General features: G+C 40.9%; 2 protein-coding genes and 1 non-coding gene across 3 annotated transcripts; 2 read left to right on the top strand and 1 right to left on the bottom strand.

The window, feature by feature from the left end:
- Nucleotides 1-671: 671 nt before the first annotated feature.
- On the top strand, nt 672-4,266 carry LOC149021516 (cytokinin dehydrogenase 7-like). Its single transcript, XM_089149745.1, has 4 exons — nt 672-1,600; nt 1,678-1,995; nt 2,941-3,203; nt 3,573-4,266. Exons 1-4 carry the CDS (start codon nt 893-895, stop codon nt 3,895-3,897), a joined length of 1,614 nt encoding a protein of 537 aa, XP_089005871.1. The 5' UTR covers nt 672-892; the 3' UTR covers nt 3,898-4,266.
- A 3,876-nt stretch (nt 4,267-8,142) lies between these two features.
- On the bottom strand, nt 8,143-24,599 carry LOC149021514 (mediator of RNA polymerase II transcription subunit 20a-like). Its single transcript, XM_089149743.1, has 5 exons — nt 24,470-24,599; nt 24,025-24,167; nt 23,682-23,860; nt 23,440-23,529; nt 8,143-8,667 (listed from the first exon to the last, which is right to left on the bottom strand). Exons 1-5 carry the CDS (start codon nt 24,481-24,483, stop codon nt 8,443-8,445), a joined length of 651 nt encoding a protein of 216 aa, XP_089005869.1. The 5' UTR covers nt 24,484-24,599; the 3' UTR covers nt 8,143-8,442.
- LOC149021515 (U6 spliceosomal RNA) lies at nt 10,640-10,739 on the top strand. The gene has a single exon (XR_016172666.1). It is a non-coding gene; the product is annotated as a U6 spliceosomal RNA (small nuclear RNA).
- Nucleotides 24,600-24,633: the final 34 nt, after the last annotated feature.

Genomic DNA, 24,633 nt, shown 5'->3' with positions numbered 1-24,633 from the left:
TACAAGCATTGATTGATAATTATACAATCGGGTTGTTGACGCTACTCAATGTTCACCATTTTCCGAGGGTTGGGGGGGGGGGGACTTCAGCAATATTGGATTTGAAAGCTATCAATCCTCATAAGTCTTTTCTAATATTCGTGTGGCTCCCTCAAAATGCAACATGTACATGACAAGAGGTAGGTTCACCAAGTACATGACCTTACTTGAACAAGATCTGTTCTATGGGCTCGTACCTCTGTATCCTTGAGTTCTAAAGGTTCACCAACTAGGGTTGGTTTTGAGGGCAAAGCCATTAGATCTATTTCTTGCCACATTTTGCCTGATGATATCAGCAACAAATAAAAATACCCCATCATTCATTGTGAGTCATTAATTTAACCAAAGATCCACCCTATTCCATTGATAAGCTTGTGATCAATGTAGAGCTCATCAAGCCCAAACTTTTTGTTATCAAGCCCAAATTAAATCTAAATCAACTACCCAAATGATATAGGGGGAGACACAAATTACCTTTCATGGGGTACATGAACTACCTCTTGAGATGTGGGATCTATAATTTATGAATAATCTAGATCTGTCCCCACACATATTCATTGTCAGTACTAACCAATGTTGCCAAAATCTATCTCATTTCTTGCTGGTCTTGTTCTAGTGCACAAATTCAAACTATTGAGGACCACTTCACTACTTTGAAACTGCTAACAACCTTTCCTCAACGATTTCCTCCTCCAAATCCAAGAGTACTGGAGAGAGCAAAAAAATATATATAAGAAATTCCCTTCAATCAGTCGCAAAATCTTTGCCATTATTCTCACTCTCCTTCCTATTTAACATTTGAGCTTTCCCTCCTCCCTCAAAACACATAGACACCCAACTCAATTAGGGAAGAATGATAGCGTTTCTGGAGCGATTTGTAGCTGAGAATGACAACCCAGAAACCAACCCAGAAAATGAAGATACAACAAATACAAGCCTCTGCTTGAACCTTGAGCTTCAGGGTAGTGTTGATTTCACTGGTATAGCAGTCGCCGGCAAGGATTTCGGAGGTATCCACCGCACAAAGCCACTGGCAGTCATCAAACCGGCAAACCCAGGAGACATAGCTAAGGTCATCAAAGCTGCTTCTCTTTCTTCCAATCTCACCGTAGCTGCTAGAGGAAATGGCCATTCCATCAACGGCCAAGCCATGGCTGACAAAGGCATCGTCATAGATATGAAATCCATGGATACTCTAATCGACGTGACAAACGCCGGCGACGGCTCTACAGCTTACGTCGACGTCGGAGGAGGGGTATTATGGGAAGATTTACTCCATCACTGCGTGCTCCGGTATGGGTTAACTCCCAGGTCCTGGACTGATTACCTAGGCTTGACGGTCGGCGGCACTTTATCTAACGCCGGCGTAAGTGGGCAAGCTTTCCGTTATGGTCCTCAGACCTCAAACGTGACGGAGATGGAGGTGGTGACTGGTAAGGGAGAAACTCTGGTCTGTTCAGAAACCCAGAATCCAGAACTCTTCTTTGGTGTTCTTGGTGGATTGGGTCAGTTCGGAATCATCACCAGAGCAAGGATTTTGCTTCAGAAAGCTCCAGAAATGGTGAGCTCTGTTACTTCTTCTTCTTGTTCTTATCTGCTTTGGGGTGTAAATCTGTAATGGGTAATTGAATGAAGCAGGTAAGGTGGATAAGATTGGTGTACACTGAGTTCGAAGATTTCGTTAGAGATGCCGAGTTGCTGGTGAGTCAGGAAAGAGAAGAAGAATCGTTCGATTACGTGGAAGGGTTTGCTTTCGTCAACAACGATGATCCGGTTAATGGGTGGCCGACGGTGCCGTTATATGTGGACCAACGGTTTAACCGGAGTTTCGTTCCACCAACCGCCGGACCCGTTCTTTATTGTCTTGAGTTGGCCAAACACCACCGCCACCACCACCTCCACCACCGCCACCACCATAATAGCCAAGAACAAGACCATTCAATCTCTCTGGATAAGGTAATTAATTGTTAATTGTCAATCAATCAATGTTACATTAGATGATGCCAAAGGAAGGAATAACTTAGACCGTATGAATGACTTCTAAGTCACCTAAATTTAGGTTATTTCTCTGATTAGGACATTAATCATATAATTATGGTACTTACTTAAATCTTCTAAAATGACCCGCCAACACGTCTAGAGGAAAAGTGTGAAGGAAACACTTAGTGTGAGAGCACACTAAGATTTCATTATGAATCTTCTCACACAATGAGATTCAAAGCGCATATACATTGCCCCCACACGGCCGATCTATTCAACGTTTGAAAAGTCTGATTAGTTTTTAGTCAATTCAAATTAAGCTAGATCATCCTTGTTCTAGCCCAATCTAGATCAGACCACTCATATATTAGGGTTTCGGGGGTTTCACTGATCCCCACATTGGTGTGTCTTGTGGATTCTTTTTTTTTTTTTAAGGTATTGGTGCGAACAGTAGTCAACCCAAAGGTACATACGCATTCATTATAGGGGGACGAAGAAGGGTATTGGTGTCATTTCACATGAGCATTCATTCAAAATAGGAAAAAATTTCAATTATTGAGAAGGGATTATTGACACTAACTAGTAAGAATATAATGGTGAATGATTAGGGGGGGGTGAATTATGAGGTTTGAACTGGGCCACCTGAAAGAAGAAATATTCATATTATTTCCATGCAAATTTAGAAGTGGGGTCAAAAGAATATCTGGTTTGGTCCGTAAGTTAATTAAGAAAGCATCGAAGGCATGGAAGATCCATGATGATAGCTTTGTATTCTCATCTTCCATTATTATTTCTCTACTGTATCTCCAGTACTGCTTTGTTTGCTTTCTTTGGTGTTCTTTGGCTCTTCACGTGAAGCATCTCTTGAGTTTCCTTTGAATTTTTTACCATATGTGTATATGTGTGTTGGGGGTGTTGCAGGTGGTAGGCCAGATGCTGCAAGAGTTGCATTACTGTAAGAATCTAAGGTTCGAGGTGACCGTTGGCTACATGGAATTTTTACTACGAGTGAAGAAGGCGGAGCAAGCAGCCAAGGCCAATGGTATATGGGACACACCTCACCCTTGGTTAACCCTCTTTGTCTCCAGCCATGATATCCTTCAATTTGATAAGGTTGTTTTCAAGAACATTCTCAAGCATGGCATTGGTGGGCCCATGCTCGTCTACCCTCTTCGCAGAAGCAAGTAAGTCTATACTTCTATTTTGTCCGGATCCTATACCCGTTAAGGTAGAGGTACGTGCTTTTTTCACGTTTTTTTATAATACAATAAGCATAGAACCCCCACTTTTGAATATTGATGAAATGAATCAAGATGGCCCCCTTGTGGGTCTCATCCTTATTATGTGATAGAAAAGCATAAAGAGAGTATATACCTCTCCCCTTGACAGGGAAGTGACTAAGACTCACTTCCATCTAGTTATTTGTTGATTGATTAGGGTTGTGTATCCCGAGAAGATTCTTCTATTTTCGTCTGAGTTTTTTCATAACCCTATTCTCAATTGATGGTGAAAGTTCTTTTCTGGTTGTAACCCTATTTTCCATTAATTTGCAGATGGGACAGTAGAACATCGGTGGTGTTGCCCGAAGGACAGGAAGAAGAGATATTCTACCTGATAGGGTTGCTTAGATTTAACATTGGAGGGAAAGAAGCTTGGGTGGAAGAACAGGTGGATCAGAACAAGGAGATATTGAAGAGTTGCAGAAAGAAGGGATTGGATTTTAAGCAATACCTTCCACATCACACAATCCAAGATGAATGGAAGAGACACTTTGGCAAGCAGTGGCCCAGGTTTGTTGAGAGGAAGAGCCATTTTGATCCTCTTGCTCTTCTCTCTCCTGGCCACTCCATCTTCACCAGAAGCTCCCCACAAGGATAGCTCCATTATATATATAAATCCATCATTTCTCCACCTATCTTCAAGCTTCTACTGAATTTGAAAAGAAAAAATTCCATAAACTATCTTGCTTATCTCCCATGTATTTACTATTCACAAGAAGCATACTACTTGAATTATAATATATATAATCTGTAGAAAATTAGTTTGGATCTAAGTGCTTGGTTGGGTACTCCTGGAAGAAAAGGAAAAAGAGTTATAAACAGAAGCATTGGGACCCAAGATGGTGGATTTAGTTGTTGTTGATGATAATGATGTAAGAAAATTTTCTCCTGTTACACTTATGGTTTCTCCTAAGTGCAGTGATACCTAATTCACTTTTGTGAAGTGAGAGATGTGAAGTCAAAGAAATTGATATATAAAGTTTCCATTAGTAAAGTAAAGATATGAATTATTAAAATTGGAAAAAGCCTACTTTTTTACTTCAAAAGTGTTTCAATCCTAAGGTGTTTCCCACCCTCTCTAATGTAATATCAAAATAGCAAATACTAGAAATTAGCTTTGGGAGACAAGAGTTAGATGACTAAAACAGCTCAAACCACACAGAGACTTGATGAATGAAAGCTTTTCTCCATCTAGGGTGGAGAAAGAATCCCATCACCCATCGTTATTCGTGATATGATTGGACTAGTTCTTACTATTTTTTGTGATCCACACCAATTATATTTCATTTTCAATGGTGGTCCACTATCATGTGGCCAATAATTTGTTCAAATAATCTCTTATAGATTTCAAGAGTCACATTACTTTTATTGTTAACTTGTTTTGAAATTTTTTTGAAGAAAATTTTACATGGCTTTGTATATCAAGATTTCCTTAAGATTACTTTCTCTACATAAGATGTTGTCATTCCTACACTAAAAGCCCATTTGAAATTTTCAAATTCAAAATAAGAATAGACCAATATAGAATCCATTTCAATGTTTTTATACCAAGGATTTGCAAGAATCTCACTCAAACAGTTATGTAAGAGAGAGGAGTGACTGCATAATAGGGGTATTTTTTTTTCCAGAGTTGACCTTCAATACTCTTTTTTAGTGTTTAGTCAAAGGTCATTAGATAAAAAAAACTGTCATTCCTTGGTAATAGTCATCTCTTCTCTTTTACACTTTTTCGTCTGTTTCATCTCTGTTTTTTCACTCAAGTAGGAGGTGAGAAAAGCAGAAACTGGGGAATGCAAACAGGAAGAAGCATATCTTTCTTGAAGTACACAACATCAAAATCTACTCTACTTTCCCAGATCCTGCTTGTTGAAGAGATGGTGATTTGTTTCCACAGAGACAGAGAGAGCTTAAAAGTAAGTAGATGGGCTGGAAGGCAATCAATCTCTCTATTCTCTGACTAATGTGAAAGAAAGAAAGTAAAAGATTCAATTATAAGATCATGATTTCTTGTAATTAGCAACACCATTCACCATCAAAAGCCAAAGCAAATGTCCCTTTCTCTCAAAATCTCAAAATCTCTGGTATTGTCTGTCAAACGTTGAATGCAAAGGCATATGCACACCGAGCACTAGAAGTGATAAAAGGACACAGTGATCAGGCCTTATCCGATTGGTGAATCTTATCATTTATCATTTTATGGGTGAGGAAGAGGAAGAAGAAGAAGACAATATGATTATCAAAGAACCAACTTTGAATTGTCCATTCTGAATCTAATCCACGCATGGGTATCTCTGATACCCACTCGTTGTTGTTCTGAGAGGTAGGGCCTTAGGATTTCGTGTCAGCAATTCCTTTGCCTGCTCTGTCTTTGGGTGCACTTCACAACTCGAAGATCAATACCATTCAACTTGAGAGATTATTGGGAGGAGAAAAAAGAAACAACATACATGCTAACTTTTTCTTTTTTTTTTTTGTAGAGACATACATTCTAACTTGAACAACACAAACTAAATAATTTCTTACTATTGGGTTTTTCTTTTTTCTCCTTTTTTGTTGAATGATATTGGGTTGTTTTTAATCCTATTCATTTTGCTAATGTGATTTCGTTTTCAATATTTTAAATATATATATCTAGAAGAACGAGACCTTTTGATAATAATATAATGATATTCTAAACAAGAAACAAAAAAGAGAAAATCTAATACTACCTTTAATTATATATAAAGTTTCTCAATGTTTGCTTTCCGATCATGTCTGATGTCTTTGATAATGTATTTTCGCCAAAGTTAGGCAATGGTGGAAGGAGAAGTGAAGAGAAAAAGCAAAACTTTTTAATAAGAAGTGAAATTGAGTGGTCGAACTGATAAAGGTCACGGCTGGACTAATACGATAGCTACCCTCCAATCTCAATTACTTTAGCCTTGTGGAGTTGACAAACTAGAAAGGGCTTCACTTGAGTCCTGATCACCTACCCGCCAAGAGAGTACCCAATGTTTGTCAATCATATAACAGGAGTAGACCTGACCATTTTGTCAATATTTAAAGGTAAGTCTCACCTCTATTATGTGATTGAGAAGCGTTACGAATACATTATTCTCCCTTGATAGAAAGGTGATTGAAACTCCCTTTTTTTTCCAATTTAAAACAAGAAATAAAGCTTTTTTGTGGCTCTCTACCACAACACAGAGCCATTGAAATGCAAAAGAAAAAAAAAATCAAGAAAAAGTTAGCATCTCTGTGTTTCATGGAATGAAGGAGTTTGGATACAAAGCTCACTCCTTGTGGACAGAACACCTTTTCCCACCTTGAAGTTTGGTGGGCCAAATTTTTTGTGTGGGTCTGTGTTGAACGTTTTCCCTGAAAGCAAAATAAGTTGCTGTGGTCTGGTTCAAATATCCTGGACAGCATAACGTTGGTGGATTTGAAAACTAATAATTTCGTGGTGCCACGAGTCCCACCTTGAGTGAACTATAGCCCCATAGAGAGATGAGGAATTTGAATTTTTGAAAGCATGACACCACCAACTTATCAGTAAATGACCTGGGCCATATGGTTGTCCTTGTTTGAATTCAACTCTCTACTCTCTGGGTTCCTTGATTTTTATTTATTTAGCTGCCACGCTGCGTGGTATACATAGCTGTTTCTGTGTATGACATCTAGCAGACCAGCCTTAGAGGTTTAAAGCTTAAGAGCAGTTTAAGGTCAGATACCCAAACTGAGTTTCACAAAACCTTCAAGCCGGCCAAAAGAAAGGCTAATCAAGAATTGATGAGTACATAGCTCAGCCCAGCTCAACCTGACAACAATCATATAAGGGTGTCAATCAGTCAGTTGGTTTGCTTTTCCAGTTTCCACCATGTCTCTTAACTCAAACCAATCCACTAAATGTTGGGTTCCATTTGGAACAGTTCTTTTGTCTCCTTCGATTAACTGCATCTACGTACAAGATGCCAGAAGCACATCCACGAATCCACCAAATTGACTGTTCAGTGAACACAAACTTACATGTGAATAGTGTCTTTAACCTATCGGCTGAAAAACAATCCAGTCTGTAATGGCAAGTGGAAAAACCAAGACCCACCAGGAAAACTCTCTCCAGATTCCCCCACTACAATTCACTGGTTTTGACAGATAAGTGACAATGTCATGACTGGCTTTTATTGATTCAATCCCCATTAAGTCTCATTTATGTCCATTCCAGAAATCCTCTTCCTCTGAGACTGAGCTGTAGCTTGCCTTTTTCTTCCCAACAAGCAGCAGTTATCAGAGAAGAACCCAGATCACCTACCTACGTGTACAGGCTTAACGTACAGTTTGATAATAATGATATAGAGGTAGAGCACCAGTGGGTCAGTCTTTCTTTTCAGAAAGGGAGTAGAGCTGTCTGGAGAGGGACTAATAGAAGTGCTTGCATGAGCTACACTCATAAACAGAGCATTTGGGTAAAAAGATTATGTTCTTTTTCTTAGGATCTGGATGTAAGAATTCAGATAAAAGGGACACGCACAATCTAAAATACAAGGGTAACGATCAGTAGCGATCATGAGATACAAGGAGAAGTGCAAAATGTCGATAGCCACACTAAGATCTATGAGCCACAAGGAACCACCCAGAGAACCCAAAGTTCCACCATGAGAGAAAAAGTAACCTACAGAGACATGTGACAAGAGAACTCACTGCCTATGACACTGAGAATCTCAACCTCCCAATCTACTGTGAAACCGGATCACTGTGATTAAATATATAACACTGATCATCTTTGAAATCTGTTGAAAAGTGACACTCTAAGATGTAAACCCCAAACCCCACGTAGAGAATTCAGATGGCGAATACGGAAAATCCCAAGAGTTGAAAAACTAATTAGCCACGAAGGATGATAAACCGGATGCAAGTCCTAAGATATCCTCACTTCAAATCAAGAACAAATTTCTCAGAACCCTTATCATTTACAAACACTTCCACTTATATTTGTGTCTTTCAGTTGCTGCTGTTAGAAAATTTAACATGTTATGTATTCATATGTGTGTACAGAGAGAGAAACCCCAGCAACTACAATAATTCAATTAAATGTACAGGAAGAAGCTTGCAGATAAAACAAGTATACATTTTAGCAGAGAAAGCTGCAGGAGAAAATTTTGAATTCCTAGCTTCTGACAGTAGCAATCAATTGAGCCATGACTGAAGCATACTGAACAGCTGTATGTTGTGAAGAATAGTGATCTGAGAGTCCATACTCAGCAAAATTTGGATCTATATGCATAAAGTGACCTGGCAATGACCTATTTGATACAACTTCTTGCCATATTTCAACAAATTCTTCCATGATCTGTCTGGCTTTTTCTATTGATGAAATTGGAGCATACACTACCTGTGCAAGTGGAAACATTATCATGTAAACCTCATATAGAATATGAACCATGCAAAGTGATAACAGAGGACGCAACTGCCAAAAGTTGTTCTGAAGACAACCAAAATTTAGCAAGTCCAGAAAAGCAACAAAAAATGCAACAAAAAATAAAATAGAACACGTGGAAGAAACAGAACCAAGGTTTCTCACGTTGTACCAAAAGGCTAACATGAAGCAAACCACTCTTCTGCTACAATAAATAGAATCCTCGACTTAGTACCCGCTGAGTATACTTAAACAACAACATATAAAGGGTAGCAAGAATCTAACGAAATACTAGATAAGTTGGTTTCTAGAAATTGAGAGAACTATAGCCAAAATTATGCAGATGAACCCAGACATGAGAAGTCTGTCAACTTCTAGATGGACTAATTTAGTTCAAAATTACAGCTAAATGAATTAAGGTCCTAAGGAAGAGAAGCTCCTCTAAAAGTGAACAATATGGCCAGAAAATTCCTGACAGATAGATGGCAAACTGGTGAAGTGGAGCTTGAATGTATCAATAGAACAACTGCATATGTGATCTTTAATACATATCGCAATTTCGCTTAGTTGGGATTACCCCCCTAACCTTGGATTCTCCTTTAAGCTCAATCAACTTGCTACATGCCCATTCAACAATATATCTATGAACCACAATCAATTAAAATGATTTTCATAAAGTTTTAAGTAGACCATTTTAAATTTTTCCATAAGTGAACTTCATCTTATGTAAACACTAGACTTCGAAGAGTTGATTCATTAGCAGAAAAGTAAATTTTCTCCATAGCTTATTGGCAATGTTGGGTATTGTTGAGTAGAACTTACTGAAGTCTTCTTGGTTCCTTCAATCATCTGAATTCCAGCTTCTAAGGGGAAGAGTGCATGTAAAACCAGTTCTTTAGGGTCATGGAATAATGGAAATCAATCAAATAGGAAAAAGTTCCCAAAATAATAGTTTCTGGTGCTTTCCATCTTCTCACTCCTTTCTTGTTAAAACCTGGCGCCGCCTATACCTAAATATGTAAAAGCCCTAGATTTCAGTCATTGGTGCCCACGGGTTTCCACTTTGAATTTGTTTACAGGGAAGAAACACCTTTATTTCATCCTACACTGCTCCTTCCTCAAAGTTTACTGGCAGTCATCTTCAATGAGTTTCCAATAAGAATTGAGTATTTTCAGGCTGAAGCTAACTTTTCATTAATCAAATCACTGCATTACATGGCATACAGACCACTAATTAATAGACTAACCAATCCCAACTGATAAATTAGAAACTTTCCTAAACTTGACAACCAAAAGTGAAAATGGAAACATTTCAGAGCTTCTAAAGTTACTAAAATTAGATTCAACCACTCTTTAACAATACTGAAATAAACCAGATTACAAATTGATATGAAATAAATCTAACCCAAAATCTCCACAAAACTAAGAAAATAAACTAGAAACTAACACTCAATCCCATACAAAACATAAATCCCTCATACTTTGGCTTAAACAGTTTGCCTTTTACAAGGGAGAACCCAAAAATATCCAAATAATCCACTGGGACTTAAAGTCTAATCAGAAGTGGACTGAATAGCAGGTATTCCTTCAACTTCCTTCTTCCTCCAGAATTCAGCATCAAATGGAATGCTTTTCCCTGCCTTTTGGTTGAGGCACCATAGAATGATAGATATAGAGAAACTTATACCATGCATTAACATGCTTTGTTGAGCCATTCGATGAGTATGTCTGATTTATTTACATGACTGTAAAAAACTATTTATTGCCATAGCTATCACAATGTAACATATTGATGGGATGTCAGGTGTGCCTTGAATGTATCAGGTGGGTTTCAGTTTACACAAGGCCTCAACCAAAACCAAAGTTCAACCAAACCTCAAGTTCATTTTTCAACCTAAATTGAGGTCCAACTGTTTTAGCCTCCAAACACTTGCACCTTTTCCTTGTTGTCTGTTAGGAGGCATCCCATAAAATTGGAATGATACAGAGAAGATCAGCATGGCCCCTGCGCAAGGATGACTACAAATCGAGAAATGGTCCAAATATTTTGAAACAAGAAAAAGCCATCCAAAAAAAAAAAACTCTTCCAGCCCAATGGTGGGTTTTAATTTTGTGACATTTTGCTAAATTTCACCGAAAATTCTGCAATAGACCCTTCATTGAAATGTAACACATCTCTATGTTCGTTCTTCTACGCAAATTTCGATCTGTTTCTGAAGATTACAAAATTCAGCAAGTTTTGCCCTAAAATCCCAAAATCCAGAATTGTTAGGCCTACCTAAACACCACTTGTAAGTGATGGACATCTGAACCAATCTTAGTAATGCTTCAACCACTTGGATAAATACTTATTATTTAAATATTTGAATGTTTTTAAATAGGGAAATTCTTAATTCAAAATATTAAAGAAAAACTAAAGAGGATATAATTTTTCCATTTAGTGCAACACACATTCTTTACTTTTCAATGAAAGTAAATCCTATCATTTCACATGTGCACTCAAGAAAAGGGGTGAGACAATGACAGTTTTGGGTAATACCAATAAATCGATTACAAACAATACTGGAAACCCTTTGATACCTTTGCCTAAATGGCAAGAGACAGTTAAAAGGTTATATCTTCTCAGTTCACCACCTCTATGGTGATAATAAGAAGCAACCTTTTAATACATATGAAAAAAAGGGAGAAGGCCAGGCACACTGCCAAGGTACCCAAAATGTGTCATCCTCTTTTAGCTCCCTTTGGAGTAGACCCCCTTCCCCACCTGTGTATATCCCTATAAATGGTATATGCCTCTAGTTTACTGAAAGCTGGCAGCTTACCCAATCCTCTTCCTAAAATAAAATGTAAATACAAATATGGGAGAGATTGAACTCTAACTGGTTGCTTGGAAAAAAATTATTATCAACCACTGGATCTAGTACATGAATTAAGTTAACAATTAAATACTAATTCAATAACTAACTGATATACATGTATACTAATTTTCTTCTTCCACCCATCATCTTTTTATCTGCTTTGCAAACACCACCAGTTCCACCATTTGCATTCAACCACCCTTTCACTTCAGTTATCATCCATTGCGTCCTTAAAAAAGCATCTTAGAGAATCACATCCAACCCCGATTGTCTATATTTTGCTTCCTTCCAGTCTTCACTTTTTTTTTTTTGGTGAATAAATAAATATATTAAAGACAACGACACACTTACAACACAGCAGACATAGAGCAAAGATTAAAAAGCATTGACAATGCAACAAGGGCAGGGCCCAAAGAAAATGGGCCAAACAGGGCCAAAGAGACTAATTTGCGGATTTCTTCTTATTCTTCTTTTTCTTAGAGGACTTGAGACCCACCAAGAAGTCATCTCCAAAAGGGTTGTGCTCTTTAGCTAGCCGATTGCTCCATCGACACTCAGCACAAACAAGGACATGCAAAGGGGGGAGAGAGGAGGATCCGAATCGAGTTCAGTAGGGATCGAGCCGTAGGCCTAAGGGTTGGTAGTGCGAGCAAAATTCGGGGATTGGGCTGAGAAGTTCCAAATAGGAGAGATGGGCGAGTTCTGAGCGGAGCTTGGATTGGGAGGATTAGGCCCATGGCCCAAGAGGCCCAATAAGGAACACAAAGGCGAATTCGGAACAGAGCTGGGATTGAAGGAAGGCTTAGGCCCACATGGGTCATGGGGCCCAATAAGGAAGGCTTAGGGAAGGGTAGAATGGTCAAGTTAGCCTAATCATGGGAGGAGAGAGGGGGGTAATAGGGTTGTTGGTGAAAGCATCTTCCAGATGGTTGTTTACCGAAATGGGAAGAAACAGAGGCAGAGAAGGGGGGTCAGAGGTTACAACTGCTGAGTTTTCATGGAAGAGGAAAGCCCCAGGTTGAGGATTAGGGGAGAAAAGCAACGACCCAAGGAGGTTGGGAGAAGAGCTCTCGGTGTCTTTGGAAGAAGCAGAATCCTAGGCTTTGACAGGGTTAGCAGAATCATTTTAAGCCGTGAGATGACAGAGATTCACAAATGTTACTATTTGAGCAGGCTTTTGCTTGGATCTACGCCTCCGGTAAGTGTAGGCTACCAGTGCCGAGTAAGATTCAGGCAAGGGAAGAAGATGGAGCAGTTTGTAAGATGTCGGCGGTGATTTGGGAAGCTAAAGGTAAGGGTGAAGGGATTAGAGATTCAGAGGGCTCATCAAAAGAGGAATCTTTGATTGGAGCATAGACAAATTCCAGACAACCAGTTGTGGGAAAAGGGCGATATGCAACAGCGACGGAAGCAACTTCATCTAGGGCGAAGGCTGCAGCAGTGCTTGCTAGGTCTTGAACACCGACAGTTGTGGTGGCTATAGCAACAACATCAATGGAACATTTCTTAAGTCTATCTATCGATTAGGCGAGAGGAAGCAAAAGAATTTGCAGGAGGCGGCATCTTCTCATCATTTGTCAACGGCACACGAGCAAGAGAAGAACCTAGTTGGACAGAGGGCACAAGATCTTTGGGCATCGACAAGGGGAAGAGACTTCTTCGGGCAGGAGTTTGCCAGAAAGTTCTAGGTGGCAGGGCAGAGCATATCGCCGTGACCAAATGAAGCACAGACAAAGCATCTATTAGGGATCCAGTCATAAACAATAATTTGTTCGTAATGGAGGTCAAAATCATCTTCAATGGAGATACAAGGGGGTAGGGGTTTGTCAGCAAAAACATCCACACAAATTCGGGCATAAAAGAGCCGTTGCAGATTGAGAGTCTTAGGGTCAGCACGGAGGGGGCGATCAAGGGCTGAGCCACTACGGCTAAGGCAGCATCTCATTGTCATCCATTGCATCCTTGATCAAGCAACTCAGAGAATCACATCCATCTCATTGTCAACATTCCACTACCATTCAATCTTCTCCACCCTGCAATCATCACTTATATCATCCATTGCATCCTTCTTCTTTTTTGATGAATAAATAATTAAATTACCAAAAGCCAAATGAGCACATATAAAGGGAACATGGGGGAGGGGAGAGTCCCAGTCAAGAAGGGGACAGGAAAGAAGCTGAGAGACTCCAAGAACTAACAATCAACCTATTTCTTGGAGAATCTACAACAGGGGGTGGGGGAGAGATCGAAGTCTCAAAGAAACATCAAAGTAGATGGCATTCCAAATCATATCTCTAGAACGGGATTTGGAGGTCCATCTTCGCATGTTACGCTCCCACCAGAGATGGTGAATAGTGGCGGCAAAGACAAGCTTACCCATAAGGTCACATTTAAAGGTACCGGCAAAATTTCTCAGGATCCAATTCCAATCTCGTGCAAAGCCAAAAGAACGACGCGATCTGGGCCAAATGGATGCAAGGGCAAGGGACCAAACAGAGCGGGAAATAGGGCAACAAAAAAAAAGATGGTCAATATCCTCTGAACTATTCCAACAATTGGTACAGTTTGGATTGGCGGGGATGTGACGGCTAATGAGAAAAGCTTGGGTAGGCAGGGCAAGGCTAAGGGCTCTCCAAAGAGTAAGGGCATGGCGAGGGATGTGGCCTTTAAATCAAACAAGAGGGGACCAAGGTATAGGGGAGATGGAGTTCTCAGGAGGTTCCAAGCCGAAGCAGTAGAAAAGGGGGTTGGGTGGGGGTGCAACCAAGTAATGCGGTCTTCGGTGTGGGGGGGGGGGAGGGAGCTCCAAACCTATGTGAGACAAGGGTGGGGGGAGGGGGACCAAGACCCAAAGGTGATGAACATGGAAAGGGGAGTGGATTTTGGGATATGGGTGTTATAAACGGTTCTAGGGCCAAGAAGAGTGTACAAGATACCCATCCGATGCCAAGGGTCAAGCCAAAAAGAAGTGGAGAAATCAATAGAGACACTGACAGAAATGGCAGGGAGAGCACAACCACGGAGAATCAGGAGCTTCCTCCAAATCCAGGAGGGGTTGGAGGGGGGCGGAATAGTCCAAATCAAGTCATTCTTGAGAAGGTAGGAATAGACCCAAGAAACCCAAATGGAATCATGTTTGGAGGCGATCTTCCAAATGAGTTTCATGAGACAAGCCATATTCATATCACGGATACGGCGAAAACCAAGACCACCCTCAGATTTGGGACGGCAAATGGACTTCCACCTAATAGGATGAAGGAAGTGGGGAGACTCCTGGCCTTTCCAAAGGAAAGCACAGAAAATGGACTCCAGAGAATGGATGATACATTTAGGTAGGGAAAAGATACCACACCAGTAGAGATAGGAGGATTGGAGGGCAGAGCGGATAAGCACCATTCTCCCAGCAAACGAAAGCAGCTTACTCTTCCAGAGTTGAAGCTTCTTCCAAATATGATCAAGCATGGGGGAGCAATGATGGCAAATGAGCCTACCAGGGATGAGGGGGAGACCGAGATAGGTCACAGGGAAGGAGCCTAGGCTGAATCTAGAGAGCGCAAGGAGGGAGGCTCTAGAGGAATCAAAGATACCAGAGAGAAAGATGGTGGATTTCTCAAAGTTGACTCTAAGTCCCGAGAGGGATTCGAAGTGGGAGAGGGTAGAGAGGATAGAAGAGATGGAGGAGTGGTCAACCTTAGAGAAAATCATGAGGTCATCGGAAAAGGCGAGGTGGGTGAGCTTGAGGGAACGACACTTGGGAATGGGAGAAATGAGCATCTGATCAGTTTTGGATTGGATGAGGCGGGAGAGCACTTCCAACGGTAACGTGAAGAGGTAAGGGGATAGGGGGCATCCTTGACGAATACCAATACACGAGGAGAAGAAACCAGCCGGGGAGCCATTAGGTGATGACCAAGAAGTGAGGAGTAGAGATACAAGTCTCGACCTAGTGGACAAAGGAGGGGAGGAAGCCCATCGCCATAAGGACTTCACTGATAAAATCCCATCAAATAGAGTCAAAAGCTTTATGAAGATCGACCTTCATAAGAGCAGCAGGGGAATGGCTAGCTCTATCGAAACCACGGATAATCTCGACAAAGGAGGATATTATCAGAGATGCTCCGACCAGCAATGAAGGCCAACTGATTGAGGCTAACCAGGGAGGGGATAACCAATTTAAGACGATTGGCTAGGATTTTGGAGATGAATTTATAAATGAGATTACAGAGCGAGATGGGACGAAAATTAGAGAGAGATGAGGCACCAGGCTTTTTGGGGATAAGACAGAGAAAGGTGTTGTTGATGGTGGAGAGTTGGGAAGGGTTAAGGAAGAAGCTGCGAATAGCGTGAATAAGATAAGGCTCAATGAAATCTCAAGTGGCCAAGAAGAATCCCATACTAAAGCCATCAGGACCAGGGGCCTTGTTGGCTTTATGGGAACGAATGGTAGAGCGGATCTCATCAAGAGAAGGAATAGAGCAAAGAGACGAGAGAAGAGAGGGGTCGATGAATTTATTAAGGTGGAGGGAAGAAGGGATGGGCGAGGGGGAGGGATGGGGGGGAGAGGAGGTTCGAGAAATAGGAGACGACTTTCTCCTTGATATTGGTGGGGGTCTAAGATCCAGCCACCACCACTAGTAAGGAGGCAAGGAAAGGAATTGAAGTTGTGGCGGGCTTTAAGAAGAGTGATGGAAGAAAGCGGTATTGGTGTCTCCAAGCTCAAGCCACTTGACAAGGGATTTTTTACGGAGAAAGCTTTCTTCAAGGGAGACCAAGGAAGAGAGTAGAAGGGAGAGGGCTTTCTCCTCCTCCGCCAAGGACTAGCAAAAAGGGTCAATCTGAAGATGGGATTGGGGGAAACTTTTCTTACCGGAAAATATCCGCATCCGTCCGAACCGTCGGATTCGGATTCCGGATAATTGCTTATCGATCGGATAATATCCCGGATAAATTTTTATCCGGTTAGGTAAAGTATTTAACATTTTTCTTTAAAAATAGATGATAATCGGATTCGGATATCGGTGGAGATTGAATTTTTTAAAAAAAATGTAAAAAGTGACAATTATCAATCAATAATCGGATTTTTTCGGATCGGATTATTATCGGATACGATGAAGTTTCGGATCGGAATCGATGCCTTCCTAAATTTTTGCCGGATTCAGATTGGATAACGATTGCTAATCGGATCGGATACTAGTGCCGAGCCAATCCGGCCTTTAAAGGGGTCAATCGAAGATGGGAGTGGACTGGTGGGTCCAACCAACACTCGGTTGTGGAGTTCCAAGAACGCAGAGCAATTTTAGTGTTTCGGAGTTTTCGAGCCCCAGAGGAGAGAGTGACAAAGGGAAAGAAGGATTAGAAATCCACATATCAAAGAATTTGAAAGGCTTGGGCCCGAAGGAAGGATGGTCAAGGAGCTTGAGATGGCAAAGGGAATGATCGGAAAGAAGAAGGAGGGCCATAATGGGCATGGCTAGCAAGGAAGAGGGTGAACCAAGGGTGGTTGACAAGGAATCTATCAATCTTAGAGGCGATACGGGCTGAGCCAGCTCTATGGTTATCCCAGGTGAATCGCTGGCCGGACCAACGAAGATCATAAACGCCCGCATCATTAATCCAAGAAGTGAAATTGTACACCGCCACAGGGTCAGGGGGGTTACCTCCAATACGGTCATTAAAGAACCGGACAATATTGAAATCACCCCCAATACCCCAAGGCTGGCCCGACAAGGAGGAAGAGATAGCGAGGAGATCATCCCAAAAAGGAGCCCTATCCAACGAGCGATTGAAGCCATAGACAATTGAGAGATAGAAGGAGGGGGAAAAGGCAAAGGATAAGTGAAAGCGTAAAAGTTGGGGAGAGGAGAAGTGCAAAGTGGGCTGGAATTTTGCAGGGTCCCAAAGAACCCAAATTCGGCCATTAGGGGAATGAGACAAGTTGGAAATGAAAGACCAAGAAGGGGCTATGGAGTTGGCAATCCGACGGGCATTGTTACAATGTACATGGGTTTCTAACAAAGCCACAAAAGAAGCCTTAGACTCACGGATGGACAGCTTTAGTTCAGCTTGTTTAGCAAGTGAGTTAAGGCCCCTAACATTCCATATGATAATATTAGTCATTTAAACAACAGTGGGGGGGGGGGCAGAAACCAAGCAACAAGGGGAAGGGGATCCATCAAGACTATTAAGCATGCATAAGTGGCCATCCAAACTACAATGTGGGCAAGACTCACACAGGGACGAGCCAATGGGGGAGGGGGATTAGAACATGTCAGGGTCAATAGTGGAACCAGAACCAGGGGAAGAGGGTGCAGGGGTGAAGGCAGGCTTGGTGAGGGAAGGGGAGCTTGCAGTGAGAGGCTCAGGGGAGATGGCCAAGGAGTTAGGCATATGGGACGGTTGAATGATGGTTGGGCTTGGTTTAGAGGTGAAAGAAGAAGTGATAGGTTTAAGTTGGTTTAAACCAAGGTGAGGCTTCGATGGGCTAAGTGGTTCAGCTCTGGAAGTGGGGTGAGTGATAGAGATAAGTGGGCTGGGCTTTAAATGAGTTTTTGAGTTGGAAAAGTTCAAAGGAAAAAAAGGGTGTGAGGCCAAGGGCCATGGGCCTTGGGGAATAGACCCATGAGCCCGAGAAGGGCTAATGTATTGGGATGGGAGAGGCGATGTGATGTCGTTTAGTGAAGGATTTGAAAAAGTAGATTTTGGAGATTGGGAAATATCGTGGGAAAGAGGTGTGGGTTCATAAGAGGCTGAAGGTGAGAGACGGTTTATTGAAAGGGAAGTTTGCAGAGGTTCAGAGGTCATGGCAATTGTAGGGTTTGCAAAAGAATGGAAACATACCTGGGAAGAGATGGCTAGACGTACCAGGGAGTTCGAAGACCTAGAAGTAGGGAGCTTGAGGATGCCAGCACCGTCAAGAACAACATCGTCAATGGTTGGAGCAGACACAACAGTAGCAAAAACCAGCAGCAAGCAAACAAGTTCAGCAGGAGCAGGCGGAACCACAATCGTAACAGCAACGATAGTCGTAGGAGCAGCAGAAGAGGTACGTCGACCCAGTTTTTTCTTCCACCTTCTGTAAGTCTTGCCGGCGGGGGAAGAAACTGGAGGAGGAGGATCAGCGGCAGCCGGAACTGATAAGAGGTCCAACCGATCAATCAGATTTTGGGGGATTTCCAAAGATGGAGGAAGCATCAACTCAACCACAGGCGGCAGCGCCAGAATAGCACCACGCGAAGGGGAAGCACCAGCAACATCAGGGAGAACCGACTGAAGGCTTGGAAGCAGAGCAGCAATGGAAGAGGTCCCCATTGATGCCGATTGGGTTGGAATTGAAGGAACAACCAGCGAGGGAGCAGCAAGACCAGCAGAGCACTTGTGAATATCGTGACCGAACGTCAAGCAACCGGAGCACCAAGAAGGGACCCAATCGTAGACAATAACCTGATTGAAATGAATACTCGAGTTGTCAACTATGGAAATGCAAGGAGGCAGAGGCTTGGAAGCCGGCACCTCAACGCAAATACGAGCATAGGACAACCGCTCGAGTTTGGAAGTCTTCAAGTCAGAGCGAAGAGGGCGACCCAAGAGCGAGCCAATGCGACTCACACAATCTCTGTTCCAAAACTCCAGAGGGAGGCCCGGCAAATTGATCCACAGGGGAAGGGAGTTGAAGTCGACCCTACGGAGCGACATGGAAGGTTCCCAAGGTTTAATGAAAATAGGGGATTTCCCTACAAACCAAGGAGAACCATTGATGGCCTTCGATTGACAAGCAGGGGAGGCGAATTTGAACAACAGAATCCCATCATCAATGACAAAAGAATCCAAAGAACCCAAGGAATTCCATTATTTGGCCAAGGAGGCCTTGATTATACCAATAGGAGGGCAAGGGCCAAGAAATTGCCCTAGGACAACATTCTTCCAACGAAGGATTTCAGGACCAATGGCAAAGGAGGGGCAACGAACCAGTGGGATGGGGGAGTCTGAAGAAAGAGGGATGAAGGATAGATTGCACAAAGGGGGATGAGAAGTGAAAAGGGTGTTCCAAGCATTCGGCAGGGGAGGGGAATTAGCGATGGGAGACAGCGAAGGGGGGGATTAGGAATGGTGGGGGTGGCGAGAGGGCTGAGAGTGGGGCGGCGGAGCGGAGGCGATCACCGGAGGGGGAGGGGAAGAAGTCATCGGAGTGTTGTGAGTAAATCTACACTCTTCCAACTAAGGCCACAGACGCTAAGATTCCATCCATTGCATCCTTAATAAAGCATATAAGACAATCACATCAATAGTTGTTCTACATGCAAAAGCCAAGCAGCATCGGCATAGCTAACCAAAACCAACAAAGTACCTATTGTGGCTCCTCTTTTACATGGTTTAACTAGAAGCTTTATGGTCCTCCTCCACTCAACCTATCTATCTATTTTCCATGGCCTCTACAAATACAAGTTCCTCCTAAACTTTCTTATCCCCAAGACGTTAGGATACCCTGATGAGGACATCAGTGAGCCCGAGGTTATGAGTTCAGAGGTTATCGGATTGCTAGGGTCTTATGGTTCGATGAGAAACACTGCTCATAGGCAGTTTGTCATGTTATTTTCCTTAGTCTTAGTGGGTTGGGTAGTAGTTTACTATTGAAATATTTTAATTTCATGTTTGAATCTTTATGGACTGGGCCTAGAGTTTATTTTGGCCCAATTTTGAATTATTTTGGGTTTGGGTTATATTTACAACTTAAGTTGGGGTTATTTTGAGAGATCAATTTTTTTATTTAAACCTTGTATAGAATTCGTTTTTGGCAATCAATGAATGAATGAAAGAATTAGAAAAGAAGCTCATGCTCTCTCTCTCTCTCCCCCTAGCGGAACTAGCTCTTCCCCCTCTCTCCAAGTAACCTCTCTTTCCTCCTTTCACCCTTGTTTCCCACTCGAAAAATTCCCCTTGCTCTCCTCTACAAAGAACTCTTTTTTTTCTTGAAAAAGACCTAGTTTCTTTCCTGGTAAATCTTTTTTCTTCTTCCCCAAACCCCACCACGGTTGTTCTGTTTTTCTTGCAAAAAAAAAATCTTTGTTCTTTTTTTTTCTTCCCTCTTTCCCTTATTTCCTTTTATTTTCCTACCCTACGGCAGTCTAGTTTTTCTTTTGTTAGTCTCCCTTCCCTTGTCTTTGTTTCTTTTCTTTCTCTCCCTCTCTCTTATCACCTACTCTCTTTCCTAGGATACACCATTACTTCAAAATATTTTTTTTCTCCTTTCCTAGGATTCACCACTACTTCAAAATATTTTTTTCTTTCTCTTATTTCTATTCCTAATGCTTTCTAACCCTTGCTTTGCAGCCAAGATCAGCAGGTAACATTATCTCTCCCTAAATATTTCTCATTTATTCTTTGGCAGTAGTTTTGTTTAAAACAAAAACTTCCTAAGACTCCCTTTACATTGTTAATTGTTGAATTCTTTGTTAGAAATCTGATATTGATTAGGACAGCTCTATTTTCTTTAAGTTTCTTAATACCCTTGCATTCAATTCAGTGTTATGGTGCCAAGATCCCCATCCCCTTGTTTCCCTATTGATTCTTGTTTAGTTGTGCTTACCAGTAGGATTTATTGTATTTATTTCTCTACTTTAGCTATCTTACATGCAAGATTAATCAGAATTCAAGTGCTGCAAATTCCTTTCTTTACTATCTGTCAATAATAGGTGTTTAATTCTAAGAGTCTAGTAGCCCACATTGTAGGTCTAGTTTCTAGGGTTTCTCCTACATCATACCCATTCCCAAAATCCTCTTCTTCTCTATATTACAAGTAAGGTTTTCACTTTTTAAGGAATGGGCTTGTGCCAAGTTTGGTAAAGCAACTGAAGTGCTCATCCCTCAAAATAGTGTCCTAATTACGTTCCACTAACTAATCATATGCTAGTCTTTTTCATGCTAACTTAAATTGAACCACAAGTTCAACTAAAACAAAACATTAAAACTAGAACAACTTTATAGAGGGGGGAAAATAACTAAACTAAAACAGCTAAAAGAAAACGTAAGTATTAAAACAGCTAAAAGAAAACATAAGCATTAAAACAGCTAAAAGAAAACATAAGCAGTAAAGGCAGTCTATATTCAAATCAATTACCACATTTTAGTTCCAAAAGTTTGCTGATTACAAGTTAAACCCATGAATCAGAAGCCCTGACATACATAACCCAACCCTAGGATAGTTCCTAAGAATCTGCATCTCAATTAAGTACCCAGAAAAAGCCTACAGCTTTGAATCACCCACATGAAACCTTAACCAAGTAGAAACATTGAACCACCTACATAATAACTCCCCAGCCCCCCTTGGCTGGGAAATGACAGTTTGAAAGCCTCGCATTTAGTAAAACTCCATATCTATTTAGCTAGGAGTACCTTAATGGGGTACATGGGAACTAAAGGAATTCGGAGTTAAGAAAACTCCTAAAACCAGAACCACAGGAGAGGTAGGAACCAAAAACAGCAATAGAGAAACTTAATAATTCACCAAAGCTTACATTGACCAGACAGAATATCCAGTGAAATCAATAGTTTAAAAAGGGGAACAATGGCAAAATAAGGGGCAAATCCTAGGCCCATATTCAAAGTTCTCTAGGTTTCCATCCTGATGTAGAAACTCAGTCCAGAAACAGAAATTCATTGCAGGAATTCAAAGGCATAGAATAGCAATCAAATCCTGAGATTATATCAGAAATTATATAACAAACAGAATCCTTATCATTAGTATACAATCATAATTCAGGACTAATGACCAAAAAGAAGAAGAAGGAAACCAGTTAAGGATCATATTCGAGGCTGATAGAAAACTATTTAGTGCAGCAAACAAATTTAAGAAACAATAATAAATTTAAGCCTTGTGGAGCAAAAGGGAAGTTTCAAAGCTGACACGATCAATGGAAGGAAGAAGACAAAAGAAATACAAGATATGAACTGGGAATCTCACCAGATCCTCAGGATTTGAATTCCACCAAACTTCAGCTTTGAATCTCCAAAGCTGAGAGAGCTCCAAGTACAGCAGAAGCAAAAGCCAAAAGCTAATTTTCACCCATCATGCATGGCCAGAAGACTCTTAAGAACTTCATATAAAAGGCTCACAGACAGACTCAAACGAATCTTAGAACTTCTATAACCAATAGCTTGCAATGACGATAGTCATAACTGATAAGCAGTCAGCATAAAATAAGGAAGAAACAACTGAAAAAGTTGGGACTTATAGACCTAATCCAACCTAACTAAAAAAAACTTAAACAACAGCTAACAGGAATCTAACTAGACTAACTGTTTTACTAAATTATGTATTCCTACTTCCACCTATAATGTAGGCCCATTAAAATTTACAAAGAAAACCTATTGGACCAAAGACCTAAACATATGTAACTCAGTCTAACGCTGGTTTACACTTAAATACGATAAATCTCTCTGATTTAACTGCATTAAACTCGCAACAAACAAATAATTAGGGTCTCCTTCTCCACAAATCACGTTAAAGTGACAATCTGGAACCATCTGAACTACTGACCTGCCAGTAGACAAACCCATTGGGATAAACCAATCGTCATAGATGGGAGTTACTAATAAAAATTTCTCAAAATCCAACAATGTTAAGTGTAAACCTTAGCAAAGAAGACCGTAGAGTGTGGAAAATTAATGAGTGATACGTCTCCAAAGTGAAGACCCTTTTCAAACTCTAAGAAGAGCACATTGTAATAGTTTCCACAAGCACTCAGTGCCAACATAACTCCTAGGAAGTTATACACGAAGCTAAGTTTACTTTAAAGGTATCAATTAAGTGTCATGCTAATGAAACAAAGGCATGCAAAATGAAAAGCAACAATGTGTCAAATGCCTACAAGAAGAGAAGCAATAGACAACATACCTCCATAACAATTCCCCTCAGGCTTTCAGAGTGCACAGGGATTACTTTTCCTACTCTAAGTTGAAAGTCCCCAAGTTGATATTGAATTCCCTGGGCAAAAGAATTGCAGAAGATATATTATAAAGGTATGCTATTGCGTAAGTGCTTTTATTTTATGGGAATTGCAAAGATTATTGACCTAATAACGAACTAAAAGTGCAAGGTACCGGGAAGATTATAGAGGCCAAATTTGGAGGGCATACCTCAAAATTAAGAGAAAATCGAGACTTGTAAGACTGCAACTTTTCCATTACCATCTGAATTGATGAATCTGCTTCAACTACAATTCGCTGACCACGAATGATACAGTAGTATTTGTTGGGTTGCTCCTGAAGTGATATCCCAAGAAAATCGCGAGGATAGTCTGTTGCTATACTCTGATCTGATGATTAAATGGTCAGGATACTAAAACGTTAATAATAAAAGGACCAAAAAACTAAAATACACACGGCATCGATCCCTAGCATGAGATTACCAATTGCAGCTAAGACTGGGCAGTGGGTGGAATAAACAGAAATTAGGGTTAAGACAAAATGAAAAGCATACCTTTTAACATGGGTTTGTAGAATGTGAGAGTGGATTTCCATTTTCCTTCCTTGACACCATTGATGCTCTCCACGCACTGAGAAACTTCGGAAACAATTTGACTGGTTACAGTTGTCCCTGGATTAGGTTGCCAGTGGAGGAGCCTGAAATAATAAGTAAAACAAAAATTCAAATAGAAAAAAAAAAATTAGTGAAATGCTACAGGTATATGCGGAAAAAAATAAGTTTTTCAATCGAATTGGTTTTCCACGAATCTACGAATCACAGGGAACTCTTAGTGACGTGAATAAAAGCGAAAGTTGTCTCTGTCCTTCCGAAATCCATCGACCCAAAAACACAACAAATTGTTTGAATAAATTCGGTTTATGTGGAGTAGCTCATTAACTAAAGTCAAAAACAATCATTTTGAGAAACAAAATTAAGTGAAGCAGCTTTTTCTTCTTGCCATGTAAGAGGCATCTTCTCCGCCGGGAAAATTACAGTCGAGCAGACGACGGCGCGCAGGTGTTGCAGTTGGACTCCTTGAAAGTTTTTGGAGCTTCTTTACTTGAGCTTTGCTTGTGCTCGATGTTGGTGAAAACTCAAATTAGAATGATGAAAATTAAAAAC

This window comes from Hakea prostrata, chromosome 3 (genome assembly GCF_041222555.1).
Source record: "Hakea prostrata isolate BN-2017 chromosome 3, UWA_Hpros_2, whole genome shotgun sequence".
Lineage (NCBI taxonomy): Eukaryota > Viridiplantae > Streptophyta > Magnoliopsida > Proteales > Proteaceae > Hakea > Hakea prostrata.
This window is presented reverse-complemented; position numbering and strand designations above follow the sequence as displayed.

Excerpts from the sequence above, each read along its gene's own strand:
- LOC149021514 (XM_089149743.1), bottom strand. Across the intron at positions 23,861-24,024 it reads CTACAAACCCATGTTAAAAG|ATCAGAGTATAGCAACAGAC; the intron begins GTATGCTTTTCA and ends TTTAATCATCAG. Across the intron at positions 8,668-23,439 it reads TGAGGGGAATTGTTATGGAG|GTAGTGTATGCTCCAATTTC; the intron begins GTATGTTGTCTA and ends CCACTTGCACAG.
- LOC149021516 (XM_089149745.1), top strand. The coding sequence starts at position 893 with ATGATAGCGTTTCTGGAGCGATTTGTAGCTGAGAATGACAACCCAGAA. Across the intron at positions 1,601-1,677 it reads TTCAGAAAGCTCCAGAAATG|GTAAGGTGGATAAGATTGGT; the intron begins GTGAGCTCTGTT and ends TGAATGAAGCAG. Across the intron at positions 1,996-2,940 it reads ATTCAATCTCTCTGGATAAG|GTGGTAGGCCAGATGCTGCA; the intron begins GTAATTAATTGT and ends GGGGTGTTGCAG.